We start from the raw sequence: 17,589 nt of genomic DNA, 5'->3' as shown, positions 1-17,589 counted from the left end.
CGACACACGCAAACAGCCCGCCATTAAAGCGCATTGCGCTGCCGACACGTGCACACAGCTGCACCGTTAAAGCAGTGCAAAAGGGCATTAAGCCACTTTAAAGGCCAATTTTGTGGCATGTACGAATGGCCTATAACACAACCCTATTTCCAACTAAAATGACTGTGTTGTCTTATGGTCAAGGGCCCATTTTTTCCAAACCTTGTAAGAAAGTTGTTGCGAAATTATGCTGCCAAATGGGAACCTGGAATATCCAGCCTTTAAGGCTATAATGACCTTACACCATGTACGAAACACCAATTATTGCAGCAAGTAACCCAAATATGTCTGCTGAAAGCCTGAAACATGAGCACAAAAAACCCTGACCAGTCCCACTGATCTCACCCAGGGTCCCGTGGATGGCAGGGGTCTTTGTGACTACAGATGCCAGAACTGCCACAGAATTCACAAAGTCAAGTTACAGGTCAGATGTGACACAGGGTAACATTTTGTAACAGCCTGTATTTCTTTAACGGGTCCCTCCCCACTGATTCACCTACAGTTGATGGCTCAAATGATCTCATTTATTATTCCCTATGCAAAATCTTCTTCATCTCTATAGCAAAGGCATTTTTTAAAAACAAACTTACTGCTTTTCTGGCTGCACAACTGCAATCTTTCTCTTCTTTCGCACTGCAAAACAGGAGAGCAACAGCGAATTAGTATTTTTGTATTCAGCCCTCCCACCGTATCAAACCGGTAAGATATGATCTGTCTTATAAATGCAACGGGTATAAAATAACATTTAACACAATGAAATGCTATTTCATTACCACCACTATTTTTTCTTTTATATTTTTAAGCAAGCCACTACACCATTTAAAATTGTATTAAAGATGCGATAGCACATTTAATCTGTCCACGGCGATGCTAAGTCTATGTTTATGGGATCTGTATTTTTACAAAAATACACTAAAATAAAGCACAAACACTCTTCCTGTGCAGGGCCACGTACGAGTAAGAGTACATTTCACAAGCGTGATTACTCCCAGCCTAATTTGTCCCTATCTATAAATTGAGATATAAAGACTGCACAATGTTGCCATAGCAGTATTCTCCCAAATTAGGTCTGGCTGCCTGATGTTCAATGCGAGCATGTTTAACTCTTCAAAAGGGCTGACACATTTTTAAATTTGCCTTTCAAATGTTAATTAATATAAAGCAGCACAACGGTTATTTTTCAGCTTGTGAGTTGAGATCTGCCTGACTTGCAGCTTGATAAGACACGATTGTGGGATCTCAGCCTATAGCTTGTGACCACGTCCATAAGACATCCACGGAGGGGGAAAGCCCCTGTCCACGCTGGCCCCTGGTCACATCTCTCTGTCTTCCCCTCCTCCCCACTGCGTTGGCTGTCTTAACCCTTTTTTCCTACCCATCTCCCACAGCTCCCACCTATCACGTCTGTCTTCATTATGGCATCGTGTGGAAGTACTCTAGGGAACTGCTTCCTGGTCCCACCCTACTCTCCTGCTGCAACACAAATGAGAAGATTTTGCTATGAGATAGTGACAGCTATCTCTCTTCCCTGGTGTTGCACACCCCTGCCCTTCTCCCTCCACCCCCTACCCCTTAGGTCAACTACACTGGGAAAGGCAGAGATGCGACTGAGTTCAAGAAAGCTGCGCCTGTCACACACCAGATGCACAGAATGGAATGGAAACACAGAGCACTTTTACACGTGCCCCAGGGGTGCAGAGGTCGGGGGGGGGGCAGCACTTTAATTAGAGCAGCTCCAAGAGCCACTAAAGTGCCACAACGTCTTGTGCATTGGCATCCCCACATTTCAAAATGGTGGCAGGGGCACTTTATCTAAACCTCATTCAACAAACTTTAGTTCAAGCGCCCCTGCCGCCGTTTTGAAGTGCGGGGATGCTGATGCCCGAGACGCAGAGGCTGGCTGGAGCATGGTAATTACCGTGCTGTAATTACAGCATGTTGGAGCAGCCTCCGCATTCATGTACAGGCAGCCATACAGCCTCAGTACCGAGAAGTGGCTTTAGGCTCTCAGAGCGAGAGATCATAGTTTGCTGCTTAATTTACCAAATGAGAAGGTTACGGGCATGAGCAGTACAAACTTTCTATGCGGTCTCCCATGAACCTCAATCCTGCCCAGGAGCAGGAAAGAGTCTATGGGTAGGATTTTCCAAAGGGCTTAAATGAATTAGGGGCACAAATCCCTTTGGACATCCATAGGAACTGTGCTCCTAACTCAGATACTTAGGAACATCCCATCCACCACCACTTCTCTGCGTCACCCAATTCTTGTCTCAAACATTATGTCTGCCATGTATTGCTTACAAGCAATTTTAAGGTCTCAATGGGTGAGAAAGCATAAAAATAGATCCTGCTACGGCCAGGTTGAAACACCCAAGGCCGGATCCTGCAAGCCTGACTGACTCACGTGTATTTCTTACCCAGGGAAGCAATTACATTCTTAAAGGGACTGATTGATGCACCGTTACTAACCACTCACTATCAAGGTTGTAGAGTCTAGCTAGGTAGATTGGCAGGCAGGAGCAGGAGATTAAATAGATGAGACATGCTTGCGGTTTCATGTACTTACGAACTGCTTTGTGGGGTGGTGTTAGGTTATAAGCATTTGCTTCACACCAGCCAACTGGGAAAATGTCCATAGACTCTACATCAACTATATACTCCGGAGAGGGCATCTGTAAACCTATAAACACAAATTTATAATGCAATTTAAGCACAGGACGACTGAGCTCAGAGCAGCTTGAACATTCATTACCAAGCAAAGGAAAGAAATGATAGAACGGGTAAAAATAAATCCGCTGCTCCAAAAAGAGATCAGGCATCATTTCATCTTCAATTTCATACGGAGAGAAATGATAAGGCCGGTGCATTTAAAGTGCAATGCGATTCCAGAGAAAGCCTGCATTAACTGAATGTGAAGGGCATACAGGTAAGCCATCAAAAGCCAGCAAGGATGTGAACTATTCCCCACACTCGCACAACAGGGGGGCCTGACACAAGTCCCTTCATTCTTAGATTTATTGACTTAAAGCAGGGCTGTCTGGCCTCAAAGTGGGTGAGGGCACTACCCTGAACAAATTATACCAGTGGGGTCAGCACAGGACACATCTGTGTGAGACAAGCGCCCCCCCAGGCGTCACCAGCATGAGCTACCGGGCCCCCAGGCCACATGCCGTATGGGCAGGTGGACCCCTGCTGCACCAGCTCCCACACTGCGTTCCCAACCATGGGCTCCCCTGCTGCACTACACCACATGGGTGCCCAGGCATCAAGCTCCCCCAGCACCATGGGCTGCCCTCTGTGTTGCCCTGGGGCAGGGCAAGAAGAGAAATCTGGAGGAAAGAAGGGGAGTCTGGAGCCCCGAGCTGCTGCTGCAGCTGGGGAGATAGGTAGAGTGGCAGCCAGGTGGGTGGCTGGGGGCCACAACTTAACCCCTTGTGGGACATGCCCACTGTGCCAGACTCCATGAAACCTGCTAGGGACTTCTCCAGCGCTACTGACCTTAGATGAGAGGTAATTTTGTGAAGGGTTGCAGTGTGGAACAGACAGGGAGACCATGACGTGAGGTATGACATGGATAAGCAGACAGACAGAATGATCTGGCTGGATCTCATGCATACCTACCATGAGCTATAAACTTCCCCCAGCCATTTCTGCTCCTGGACCATAACTTCCGATTCAGCTCTACCATCTCTTGTATACAGCTGTAAAACTAGATAAGCTCTCCGTATGAAGCTCTTTCATAAGACCTCCTGTCGGGATTGAAACCCCTCTTCAGAGGTCTGATCCCAAACCAAGGGAAGTTAATGGGAAGATTGCCCTGAACTTTAGTTGCTTCTGGGACACAGCCTGTGCCCTCAGTCAGGACACTGCTGATTTACTCCAGCTCTCCTCTATCTATGCCATGGCGTTTGGCCAAGGAGTTCATTTCCCACTTGCTTCTGCCTCCTGTGACTGTGTACCCCACAATAGAAGATGCTGATAGCAGCAGCCTCCCCTCCAGCATCCTTGTCTTTCGAACCGCAACAGCATCCCTGTCTCCTGCTTCGTACGGCGCTATTCAACAGTGCCTAGAGCTAGGTGGCTACAGGGACCTTTCCAGGAATGAATGTTCATTGAGGGCCAGCAGCATAATGCAAACTTGGTAACAGCAGCATAGTCCAGGCTGAGTCGCGGTGCTTGAAGGAGTCAGTGCCTTCAAAAACAAAGCCTCTGCATCTGCAGACACATGGTCTAATGCACACAGAGATGCAAAACGGGCAGGAAAACATCCAGAGACTCATATATCTGGGCAAAGAAAATAAACCAGCATTGCCTAGATGTTCCTGAAGCCCCCATGAGAGCACTTCACAACCTCATAAAAGTCCCCAGGATGTCCTTTCCCAATTTTACAGGTGGGAAATTGAGGCACAGGATACCTGGCACAACTTGCCCATGGTCAAATGAGGGAATATAGGCAGGTATTTCCTGTCCTGGGCTATAATACGTCCACTGAAAATCCTTCATCTCCTGATGGCCGTTTACCAGTAATAATGTTGCCAGCTGGCCCAGGGCCTGTTTTAAAGTTTGTAGGATCTTATCTCATCATATATAACATCTATCTCAATTGCTACGACCTAATCCAGCTCAGGAGATGAGTAAAGTCAATGGACCTTAGCTTGAGCCCTAAACCCATAGCAAGATTCAAGAAATCAACTCCACACAGGGTCAATGACTGAAGTCTGAGTAGAGGCAGGACATCTCTTAGTTTCATCACCACAATTGCTCTATGATGTTGTTCTGGTCCAATGAGTAGATCAGATGTTCCTTTTCTGCTTACAAACACTAACAGATGCCACGCTGAAGTTTGATCACAAAAGTTTACAGCTTCGGCCACCCCAAATGGCAAAGAGGTGCTGCAATGTTTCTCCCCTCACGCTGCAACAGGCATATACAGAGGTATATGAAGCCATGCTTCATACAGCTCAGCTTTTTACCTGAGCAGCCAACAGCGCTGCCATTTGCTTCCTGCGCCTTACTGCCTCACATCACTTGGACCGTATCACTGGAAATGGTCTGTTTGTGATTTCAGGTGGTTTGATTTGTGTATTTTACCACCACCATCTTCACAGCCCAAGATACAGCTGCTGAGACTTGAGAGATGGAAAATAAAAGCAGAAGACAAGAAGAATAAAAGGAAAGTTTCCAGTTTCAGTTCCATGTATGACTTGACTGTGCAATTTCAGCAGCATTTTCTTCTCTTTCCTTTTCTTTTTTTCTGGGACAGGTTAACACAATTTTTCCCTGAACATTTATCAGTATGATTTTTTTATTTTACTGCCCCACTTTCTGGTTGTAGCCTTCCTTGCCATGTTGAGCATATACCTTATTGCTTATATAAATTCAAACCAGAAAGATCCAGCTTTTAAACTGAAAATGAGCTAGTAAAAATTAACAGTGCAGATCATGAGTAATAACTCCAAAAGGGAGCCAAAAGAGATACGAGACGCATAGCCTCCTATCAACCCTGGGCCTTTTTCCTCCTCTGCTTTGGGTGAACCATACTGCTTGCTCATTAAATGCTCACCATGGAGTTTAGAGAGTTTTGCCACTGTACAAAGCATGATTTATTAAGCAATGTTCCCTCATGTCTGACTCGATGCTGCTTAACTACTGCATCCAGTTTTACAGTCGCCCTCTTTGCTGTCAAGCTACAGAACCGGAACGGCAGCTAGGAAGGCCATGATGAATGGAGGGACCACAGTGTCTGGCACCGCAGAGCCCCGGTTGGGATGGAGGCTGCTACTGGAATATAAATAACAACTTTGGAAAAGGCAGAGAGGGACTGGTGCCCCACACGCCCCAAATTACATTTTCTTCATGACAGTTCTTCAGGCAGGCAGGAGTAACCAAAATGCCCGACCTTCACCAGCCTCTGTTCCCATCAAGTCAATGAGTTTTACCACCGATCTCACCAGCTACAAAGTCCTCTTCTTTTTATCATCATCAATTGTGTATTTTCAGTCCTTTTTTTTTTTTTTTCTCCTTAAAACAAACCCAATGAATCCCAGGACTCAATATATAAAATGAGCACGTACTCAAAAAAAACAAGAGACCTGGATTCTAGTCCTGACTCCGCCATTGGTTTACTGGGCAATCGTGGCTGGATCCGTGTCTGTTTGCTACCCTGCAAAATAATGACCCCATCCCCACTTTGCAGAGTGCACAGCGATCAAATGAAAGAAGAGCAACTAGATGGACTTTGGGTCTGATCCAGCATGGCAATCCCTTTGTCCGATGGCAACTTATGTAGCATGTAGCTTTGTATTAAGTTTAAGCTCTTCTGTGGTGGAGACCTTACTCAATCATTCCTGCACGACACCTACCACAACAGGGCTTGCTCTGGACATTACCACAGTATAAATGATAAAGGCCAGACCTTCAGCTGGGATAAATCTATGCAGCTCCGCTGACTATACTGGTGTTAAGCTTCAGATCAGGGCCACAGAGCAGAGTCAAAGTTTGATACTTTTAAACGCAATGATTTCAGCCAGGGATCTAATTCAGTGAAAAAAAAAAACCTTGAATGACTAAGTGTAGCTGGTAAGCTACACTCACTTTCCTAAGTTATTTAGGACAGTGCCCAGACTTTAATGCTCCTGTTCTGCTAGCATCCCTTGGGGTTTTCTTGCTTTTATATGAAGCCATGCTAATGAAAGGACCTCATTGTGCTAGGTACTGTGCATGCTTGCACTCAGTTTGTAACTACAAATGTCTGCGGTGCGAGCAGCCTCACGTTGTAAAATAATACGAGTTAAGAGGTGACCAAATTAAAACACTTCAGAACAGCAGATCACAACCTTTTTAGACTCAAGGCACCCCACCATAACTTGTGTGAATTGAGCAGCACCCCATTTCCTCACACCTGGCTTATGTCCTGATACCCTGGGGCACCCTTCAATGGACCTTGCTGTACCTTAAATGTAACCCGGCACCCTGGTTGAGAAATCACTGCTCTAAAGCAGCAAAGCTGTACTGAGAAACAATCCCTGAGCTCTAGCTTACAGGATAAAACAGTCAGGAAGGGACTAGCTCAGGGTCCCACATCAAATCAGCGGGAGAGCTTGGACAAGCCTCTGATACAGACACTTGAATCCCACTGGCCCACTGAACTGGTCTCGCTGTTTCCAGCAATGCCATCCTGAGCTGGATTCAATCAGATCTCACCAGCTATTCAGCGTTTATCACAAGCCAGGGAATCAGCGATAAAGACGGAATAAGTGCTGACGATTCTGCTTCTAGCTGAATGCCAAGTTTCCATTTGGAGGGAATTGCTCTTTCAATGGCAACTGAGTTATAAAACTCCAAAAATGGGATTTATAACAGAGGCACTGACAGATCCTTGACTAGAGCACAATGCGACAACGCCACTTTCTGGAGCGAAAATGCCACAGAACATCTGCCTTCATTATCTTTTAACGGTGAGCTGTTAGTGCAGCCAAGGTACTTTGGTTTACGTCTCAAAGTTTTTATGGACTTTTAAGGCATTAAAGGAAGAGTCGTTCTCTTGAGTGCATTTCTCATCAGGAGACACTGAAAGACTTCTCAGTTTAGGATTATCAATGCCACATGAAACCAAGGAATGGGTAATCTGCTCTGCCGCTGCAAATGGATAAGAAAGCGTTAAAGGCTACCTGCCTGTCACCTGACCCAGATGAGAATTTAATGAAAGGGCGAATGCTCTTTCTCCAAACTGAATGCCCCAGGGCTTTTCCCCTTGTCTTTGTCAGCTGCCAGGAAAAGGGCACAGGTCAGAGGTGGCCAACCTTTTTGGTAGGCATGCCACAAGTTTAGTCCTGCACTCACCTTGAATGTTGTTCTAATCTTCACCCCTTCCCAACCTGCCACGCTGCTCCCTATCCCTTCCCCAATTTTCAGTTGAAAAAAAGTAAGCCCAAATCCACAATTTTCTATGATTAAGTGACTCTCAGACACTTGCTACTTGGCCCCAGCCATCCAGCCTCCTGCCAGCCACTGGCCCCACAGATCTGGCCTGGGAGAAGCCCCCAGATCTGGGATAAACCCCATGGTCTGGCCTGGGATAAACCCCCATGGTCTGGCCCTGACTCAGACGAGTTTGACACCTCTGCCCTACACAACAAATGGTCAGGGTGAAAGATAGCAGGAATTCAGGTAGGTATGAAGTGGGAAGGGAAGGGGAGAAGAAGAAATGAGATTTGGGGGGGAATGAGACAATGAAAATGGAAAGATGGACGGAGACAATGATGGAAAAGATGGAGGGAGGGTGCATGAAAAATGAAGGCTGTGGAAGTCTGTGTTCAGGGAGATTGGCAGGCATGTTACTGGAAAACAGAGATCCAGATCCAATATAGATGCCCATTCTGGTATGAGCCAGAGATGGGTCTGAAGGATGCTTCTAGTTTCAGTGGGACCTTTCACCAACCACCTGGGAAGATACGTCTCATGGATTTTCCTGGAGAGAGGGGTGTAAGTCGTAGGTATCCAGTCTCCCTCCACTCAGGCGGTCTGCTTCAGTGGAAAAGTTGGGGAAAGACTAAATGTAGTGCTTGATCACTGGCTGCGAAAGCAGGCGAGTATTTCCACAGGGGCAGAGTAAGAGATAGGAAACAGGAGAGGACCTCGACAAACTGGCACCGCAACCCAAAAACAACAAGCCAGCATAGCCCCGTGGATATTTCAACATACCTTCCAGGTGCAGCCACATTAACCTTCCTTTCACGGATGCGATAGAAGCGACGCATATTTCTGCAGGGTTCTTCGGGTTCACCGCCTCCAACTTCATGTTCTTCGTAAAGCCCCGGCTGAAGGATGTCTGAAAGAAGTCAAGCGCCAACACTGAAACATCACGCCCGAGCCCAAAACGGACACTCCCCATGGGAATGTAAATCTAGCCAGGGTCGGTTTCCACGGGTAACATCTAGGACTGTCTGGACCAAAAACTTAGCATGCTTCATGACCGCTGGTTTATTATAAAGTTGGTAAGAAGTACTCCTGGATTATCATAATCAACTATGGCAAATTCAGGAAGAAACAGTAAAACTTTGTGCTTCAGAGCGAAGCCAAACCTTGAACCAACAGAGTAGGAGGAAAGCTAAATGGAGGCAGGATTCGTTCTTAAAATCTTCATGTCCCGCTGGCCACTGGGGGAGGCAGAATATTAGAGCAGACGGACCTCTGATCCCAGCCCGTCAGGCAATGCCTAGGTTCCCCGAACCACATTTCCAAAGCAAGCATAATAGTTGTTCGTATATGTAGGGAGCCAGACCCTCCGCTGATTTAAATGGGCCGTTCACTTCATCATATTAGCTGCTTCATGTCGAAACACTGAGCCACGCCTATGCACCTCCGCTAAGGAGCTGGCGAGGAGGCATGGGGGCACACCCATTGCACACAAGCATAAGAACATGTTGCTGAACAAAGTTTCCATCCGAAACGCCAGCAGGATCCACTTTACTGCATTACTAAAGGTCTGGTATATCTGGATGAAGACGCTCCAAGACTCTATTTTATTTATGCCCTTTTTTGATGATTATAAGCTTGGCACCATCATGTGTTATTATTACCCAACATGACTGCCCAACACTTCTCATTAGAAGATCAATTTTTAGCTGACAGTTATAACTTTGCCAAACTCTAACGCTTGAGGCTGAGATTTTCCACGCAGGGTATCTGCTGCCATCTGATTTAAAGCAAACACACAAATAATAATAATTAAAAAAAAAAACCCCAAAATATCATCCCTCAAAACCCAAGATATATCCGCAGACAAAAAGCTCACCAATTTCCAAGTACTAACCTAACAAAACCTCTCGTTTTCAAAATGTTAAAAAAGTTTGGGCAGTTTTTTCTTTAAAAAACCTTGGGGGAGAGGGGGAAGGGTTTAGCTTGCTTTTCGGTTTTTGAAAAGAAAATCTAAGAAATTGCCTCCCAAACCCCTCAATTTATTGCACCATTCTTAAGGATGCAAAATCACCAATGCATAAATTAGGAAATAACACAATTCAAATTGCCGAGGCATCCTTTATTCTCCCTACTTCTGATGATTATGAGGGAAAATAATGGTATGTGATCATGTAAGCAAGGAATCTATTATAATGTCTATGCATGAGAGAGGCCAAACAAGCTGACACGGGCAACCTTAATTCTGGTATTTCCTAGCTTTTCAGTGCCTACAGTTTCAACCTTTTGAGGGACTTCGGGCAGGATTTTGATATAAACCTATCTGAGAATTACAGACTTGTTCACCTTTGTGGGGTACCTGGGTGGAGCTGCTGTTAGGGGCATAGCTCTTTCAGTGCAATCCCACCCATTTCTACCACTGGAAGGTCCGGCTGCTCTGATTTTGCAAGGCACTCCCCTACCATGGGGCTGGGGAGCCCTGCAAGCCTGCAGACAGACAGACGGATGCCTCAACAGGTCATGACAACCACAACAGCCATACCCACAGCCATGGCAGACCTTTTGCCAACCTCCTCTCCAAACCAGAGTCACTCCACTAAAACAGAACGAGGATTCCCACTTGCAACCCCCCCAAGTGCCCAAGCAGACGGACACCTCTGTACCCTTAAAACACTCTTCACTTCCAAAAACACTGGTCCTCCTCCTCTGCCTCTCCTGAGGACCTTCTGCTAAGGTCCTCTGGCCTGTCTCCCCATCCCTTTCACACACCCTTTTTCTTTTCACAGAGCTTACCTTCTCCGAGCAAGGCCCCCACCACTACTATCTCCTCCCCTTCACACCACCGTGGAAGCAATGTGATGTGCATTGCTCTCACAGTGTTTCCTCTGTTTGCTGTTTTTATCTCTACCCTCCACCTTTCCTCCTAGGGGCCAGACAGTGCCTTCGACTCCGCACCGGTTAAACCTCCTCTGGAGCAGCGTGTGCAGGTCTGCACTCCGCATTTTCAAAAGGATGGAAAGAAGTCAGAAAGTCCAGAGGCGAACAAGCAAGATGACAAGGGGCTTGGAAAGCAAGCCATATGGGAAGGAGCTGGTCATGTCCAGCTTGTGGAAAAGGCTCTGAAGGACGACATGACAGCAGGCTGCAAATCCTCAAAGGGCTGCCATAAAGAAGCGAGAAAGCATCTTTTCTCTCCTGCTGTAGAGAGGAGGATGCAGACCGATGGCTTGCAGCTGCAGCAATGTTTAGACTGAAAAACTGGGAAAAACCTCTTCGCTGCTGGAACAGGGCGGCAGTGGGATAGATGCCGAGGGAAGCTGCAGGCTCTCCATCACTGGAGGGGCTCAAGACATTGGACAGACACGGGTGGGGGTGATCTAGGCATAGCTATGCTTATGTTTGCTGGTGGCCCTTGTCCCACCTTTCTGCTACATGCATCAAGATATTTTTAAGCCTCCATTAGAGGCATTGGGTCTTGGCTGCAGGTGGGATTGGGGGTGTGCAGATGCTCCTGCTGGGACCAAAACTGGAGGTCCCCGACTAAAGAGCCTTACCCCTTCCCTCAGGGTCAGACTGATGATCATACAGGGTCTACATAAAGTCCTTGTGCACAACCTAAGTTATTAAAGTTGAAAGTGCACAAGGACTTTACGAAGACCCTGTATTTGGGATTTTAACCCGTGGTCAGGTTGGTACAGACTGTAGGGGATTTTGCAGGGTGGAAGGAGTGGAAGTGGGGCCTCTACCCAGGATTTTTTGAGCATATATTGGCAGCGTTTCATAGAAGCAGGACACTGGCTACTGTGGCTCCCCTGCTTTGGCCATGGCAGATTAGGGTGTTAGGTCTGCGTTGCGTCAGGGTTGACAGTAGTCTTATGTACAGCTTAGATTATGGATGGTTTAGATAGGGTTTAGTATAGGATGGCTTGGATCAGGTTGATCCTGCCTCTGGCAGTGGGTTGGACTACATGACCTCTGGAGATCCCTTCCAGCCCTACTTCTCTATCACTCTGATACCTGCCCTTTTACTTCAACTATTAAAAAAAAAACAACCCTAAGATTTAGGAAGCCAGGACTGTCTACAGATCTATGTCAAGATGGCTCCCCACCTCAGTCGGTCCAGAGGCACTACTGTAATGAACACAATTAACAACCGTTGCAAATCCAAGATGATTAAGGGCTCAACCCTGCAAACCATACACCTAAGCATGGGTACAATGGCTTTGTCCCGAGTAGGAAAAGCAGTAGCATTATCATCAAGCACAGCTAATACATATCGGCTAACCCAACGTCAACTCATCCATCTTCCCCAAGCAAGGCAAAACCAACAAAAGCCTTCTCTGATTCCCCTGAGGCTACTCATGAAACTGCAGGCTGCTGAATCAGGTCCTTATTTCATTAAAAATCTTTGCAGAAACATATTGCCGCCTGTAGCGATTTCCATACTTTTTGCAGGGCTTGGCCGGTTTAAAGCCATACCCAGCACTCGGAGCAGAAACAGCTAATGGGCCAGGTCTCCAGGACATCAGAGTGAGTTTGCTTAAATACATTTTTATGCTGGCTTACAAGGAAATGGCATCTATCTTCACACAGGATCCTTGTGCTGAGGCTCAGCGCTCCAGGCTAATTTATAAAGGATCAATGGCATAACAGTTAGCTGGGAGTTTATTTTTACTAAGCACACGTGGGCACATCAATCCATTTCATAACGGCCTTTGCTTGTTAAATATCCCAAGGGAACCGGTTACAAGGTATCCGCTTCCCTGCAATGTCTTGTACTAAGCGGAAGATGTGTGATTAAAAAAAAAAAAAAAACCCAAAACGGTTTGCAATAAGCGGTCTATCAAAGAACCACTTATAGCACTGTAAAACATGGACAGACCTGCTGGGGTTGTCATACAGATGAAAACAAAGAGACTACAGCTTTCGCTATAAAACTGGAGCAATACAATGGGAGCACATTTGTCTGATGAATGTTAAAAAGAAGTTACTGGAGCTGATTTAATCTTTGCAGAAGATTATAACTCATTCTCAGGCCTCCTGGTAAGGTGAGCCCACCTGCGGTAGGCTAATAAAAAAAAGGAAACGGAGATGGAAAGAAAGAAAGGAGGAAACAGAAGGAAGGGAAGTGTGACAGTCATTTGTTTGCATTTCATTTGCAACTGCCCCAGCTCACGCCCTCTGGCAACTGCAGTGCCTTAAATTACCGTCGTTCTAATGCATTAGATCAGTCAGTGGTGTTCAGCCTTTTGGTCTCGAGTGGCACAGGGCTGGATCCAGCCCTGCACCGCCGCCGTGCAGCCCCACGCATGCAGGGCCATATCTGACCCACGCGACTCCCTGTGGGTCTGGAATTTGACACCAGGGAAGCAGCAATTAACAGCCATCTCTCCCCCATCCCCAAATTTCCAGACCCATGGGGAGCTCTGCGGGCCAAATGACATGGCTCTGCAGGCCGGATCTGGCCAGTGGACTGGGGATTGAGCACCCCTGCATTAGATTCGTCTGTGCAGAGGATGCACCCCCTCCCTCCCCCGAAGAGGACAGAATTGTAGGAAAAAATATTTTACATAAATTTGATTGAATTCTGGTCAACTTATGTCAATGGTTTCAATTCTTTTTCATTCTGTAGCTTCAGTTCACCTTCATTTTAGACTTCTTAATTCTGGGTGGGGGGAGGATGCATCTTAGGGACCAAAAGGTATGGTATAAGACAGTGGTTGCCAATCTGTGGTATGGGTACCACCAGTGGTGCGCAGATAACCTGGCAGCAGTATGCATTAACAGATTTATTATAATTACAGTAAAAGCCGCATTAGCCAGCACTTCATTAACTGGCATGCCAGTTGATGCTGGTCAACGCAGCAAAAGGGAAACCAGAAGCGGGACTTCCCATTTTGTTGAATCCCACAGCCCGGGGGAAAGCAGCCTGTGTGGAGCCCTCCACTCCCTTTCCCAGGAGAGGGGCAAGAGGGGTGGCATGGTTAATCCGAGATGTGGATGTGGTGGGAGGGGTGTCTTTGCCCGACCAGGCAAAGATGCCTCTCAGATAACCGGCACATTTGGTTATCCAGCCCCCCATTTCTCATGAGTGCTGGCTAACGGAGCTTTTGCTGTGATTTATATGACAAAAATGTGCTGGTGGTACTTAAGGCTGAACTGAAAAATTTGCTGGCGGTACTTAAGGTTGCATCATTTTGAAGTTGGTGGTGCACAATCTGTCAGGGTTTGGGAACCGCTGGTATATGCCTTCCAAGGTGCAGACTTTCATACAAAAGGATACAACATGCGGATGAGGAGATAAGGGCTGTCATGGTGAGACCAAAAGTCCATCCAATGTTGGACACTATCTCCAACCGTGGCGAATAACAAATGCTTTAGAGGAGTTGGGGGGCAACCTTTTTGGCAGGCGTGCCACAAGTTAGCTTTGCTCCCTCCCTGAAAGCCAATCCAGGCAGGGGAAAGGTTATTGATCTGCTGCTCTGCTTTCTGCTTCCTGCCCTGTGCTCCTTGCCCAACTTACTGCTCTTCTTTCTGCTCCCTGCCCTATCTGCCACTGTGCTAGCAGTCTCCTCCCCAATCTGCTGCATGTTACACAGAGGCCACTGAATGCCACTTGTGCTGAAGTTGGCTACCCTCCTTTAGAGGATGAGCACAGAAATAGATGATCTGTCCCTCACTGGAAACTTCCAGTAACCAAGGGTAGGTAGCAACCCCCAAGGGACCTATTCTCCAAACACTTGTCTCATCCTTCTTTGAACACCAAGGTCCCTAACCCTGCTCAAAGACCCGATCCAAATCCTACTGGTGTTTAAGGGGCCTGAGTCTGGCCTCTACAGTAAAAAAAGGAATATATATTAGACTACTAATAGGCCCCTTAGAAAGCCCTGAACACAGTTATGATGCTGGCATGAGTCCTACCTGCTACAAAGAGCCCATGTGCTCTAGTGGTAGTGCCCCATCTCCTTGGCTTTTACTATGGTGTGTTATAGGCTGTCCTGGTGGTTTGGATGACTGTCCAAGGCAAGTCCTAATTCCCCTCACTTCCTGCCCAAAACCCACTGGCTTGGGATTGAAAACAGGCAGCTGCTGGCTCCATGCCCAACCGAGTTAGGAGGTCACAACAGCATGGATATCAACCAGGCACCACATTGTGGGGTGGGAGGAATTTTTCTCCTAGGTCAGGTGGACATGGCAGGGTGCCCTCCTCTGCAGCGGGGCGCGTGGTAGGACCTTCTGAACTTATATGAACCAGCTCCTTTCCTGCCGCTATAGTGCCAGGGCGCTGGCAGTGCCCCATTTCCTTGGCTTTTACTATGGTGTGCTATAGGCTGTCCTGGTGGTTTGGATGACATTCCTTGTAAGTGCGGGAACGGGTTCAAAAGGATGATTTGGCAGATTCCCTGGATTAACAACGGCCTGAGCAAACAGGGGACTGGACTCCCGCATTCCTCTTTCAGACCAATGCACGGCTGCCTCCCCAGATCCCCACAGGCCCCAGCTGCCCACCCCGTTAGAAGGATCTGTTCTACATTCACGTTTCAGAGCAACGAACTAGTTTGAAAAGGTCACAGAACATCAGTCCCAACTAATACTCAGGTTGGGAGGGCCCATAGCTTCCTTGCACGGACACCATGTGAGAAGAGAGCTGGGTATCATGAAGACAGATGGTTACTGCAGTGCTTAAGGAGCAGTGGACTCTCATGCCATGGATCATGTCTGATCAGTCCATAAAGGACCCTTTCCAGAGCTCAAAAACTTTTACAAGCCTGGGAAGAATGAAACAGTCCATGCGTCACGGTTGCCATCTTAGGGAAAACCATAAAGATGCCCCAGTGGTGGAAACTCCACGTGCAGCAGCCTAAGTTTGAGTTGCAGGTAGAGCTCAAAAGATTGCAATGTCTCTTTTGGGTACCTTGGTAGGGTTGAGACAAAGACCTCCTCGGGAGCAAGAGAAATGCCTCAGACAAGCAAAACATCAACCTGCCGAGTCAGGGGGGTGTTTTCATTCGTGTCAGTGCCTTTTTCTATTACCGATCATTTGTGCCTCCAGGCTCCAAGAAAACTCAGGCTAAGTGCTGCACAAATACAGTCCCAGACCTGAGGAACATGAAATCCGAGCAGGCAAGGCAGACCAAGAACAAGAGGAAAGAAGTATCAGTTGTCACACAGGGGTAACTGAGGCATGGACAGATTAAGCGGGTGACTTCATCTCACGCAGGAAGGCTGGAGCAATACAAAGAATTGTACCCCAGGAGCAACTCTACACGGGCTCTCATCTCCCAGCCCAGTGACTATAACCACAAGGGCACACTTCCCTCTCAGAAGGCTTTGGAGGAGGCTCTGAATTCAGAGCGATAAATAGCAGGATTCAACTTACGTCGACAACAGCCACAGAAAGGGAAAACAGAGCTTACGTTTCTAAAGCAGAAGTGAGGAGCTGCCTCTGCTCCACACTGCTTCTGATAATCTGCCCAGTCAAAGTCCTGGCCAGAGTAACCTGTAGGGAAAGAGAACAGGGAAACCCCATGAGACAACATATCACACTTGGGGGGGGGGGATGACTGTCAATTAAATTATAGTTTGCATTTCAGTGCCACCTCCCATCTGTCCAGCTCTATGCATTTTACACATCTGAATGAAGTGAGCCCCATCAGCTGAATAGCTACATACAAACAAAGGAATGGAAACATAAAATAAATGTGTGCTGGGGAGGCCAAAAATGAATACCATCCCCAATTACACGGAGAGGAAGCCGAGGTTAGATCAAAGCGAGCCAGTGGCACAACTGACAATAGTGTTCAGGTCACCCAGATGCAAGTCATACCTCTTGCTTCCCTAGGGAATACTTCCCAATGACTTCTTCTGTGCTTTATGAAGGTACTGGGCATGCAATGTGCCAGGGGCTCTACACACATCTATGACAAAGAGATTGCACTGGCCTCCAAGGGTTTACAGCGTACTTACCCAGCAGCAATATGTACATCCAATACTACTGAAGCTGGAGCAGAGGGCAGCTACCTGGGAGCACCCTGCAATTTAATGCAGGTAAGGAAATTCTTGCTGAACCCATCCAGACAAAGTCCTGGTCTTATTTAAAAAGAAAATGCTCCATGGGATTTTTAATCCTACTATATCCTGGTTCTGTTTCTCTTTGCTACTTCTACAGACCCTAACACACACAGTATCCGTGTGTTTCGTGGTCCCGTGTGCATTGATCTGCACAACACTTCTCAGAGGTAGAAAAGCGCCATTATCCCCATTTTACAGATCAGAATGGAGGCAAGAGGGCTAAGCCCAAAGTGACACAGGGGGTCTACAGCAGAGCAAGGAAACAAATCCCTATTCCTGAGTTAATTTCAACCCACTTTTCCTCTCCACAAGGTCTAATCTGAAAGGAGGCATGACTTTGTTATATAAGGTCTTGTCAGAAAAGGCCTGGTACAGATGGCCTGTGCAGAGTGCCATGTGTCTAGCAGGGACTGGGGGGGGAAGGGAGGTGGCTTGCATTACTTGGCTATGTAGAGTGCAATCTTCTTGCTCCGCATGCTGCATTTGCACAGTGATTAGGACTCTTGTGCTTAGGAAAACAGGGCTCCAATCCCGATTGCGGTCTGTGATAACTGTAGAGTC

At 47.1% G+C, this 17,589-nt stretch overlaps 1 protein-coding gene across 1 annotated transcript in view; it reads right to left on the bottom strand.

Annotated features, from left to right (window-relative positions):
- SFMBT2 (Scm-like with four mbt domains 2) overlaps positions 1-17,589 on the bottom strand; it is a 187,039-nt gene that overhangs the window by 32,984 nt on the left and 136,466 nt on the right. The window contains exons 10-13 of the mRNA XM_019509604.1: positions 16,374-16,456; positions 8,743-8,869; positions 2,606-2,719; positions 630-672 (exon numbers count right to left, since the gene is read on the bottom strand). Of these exons, the coding sequence (XP_019365149.1) occupies positions 630-672; positions 2,606-2,719; positions 8,743-8,869; positions 16,374-16,456 (367 nt within the window). The remainder of the gene's footprint in view (positions 1-629; positions 673-2,605; positions 2,720-8,742; positions 8,870-16,373; positions 16,457-17,589) is intronic.

The sequence above is a fragment of the Gavialis gangeticus genome, unplaced genomic scaffold, assembly GCF_001723915.1.
Source record: "Gavialis gangeticus isolate Ggan-Ray unplaced genomic scaffold, GavGan_comp1, whole genome shotgun sequence".
Lineage (NCBI taxonomy): Eukaryota > Metazoa > Chordata > Crocodylia > Gavialidae > Gavialis > Gavialis gangeticus.
Note: the sequence above shows the minus strand (reverse complement) of the source record. Positions and strands in the feature narration are given on the sequence as shown.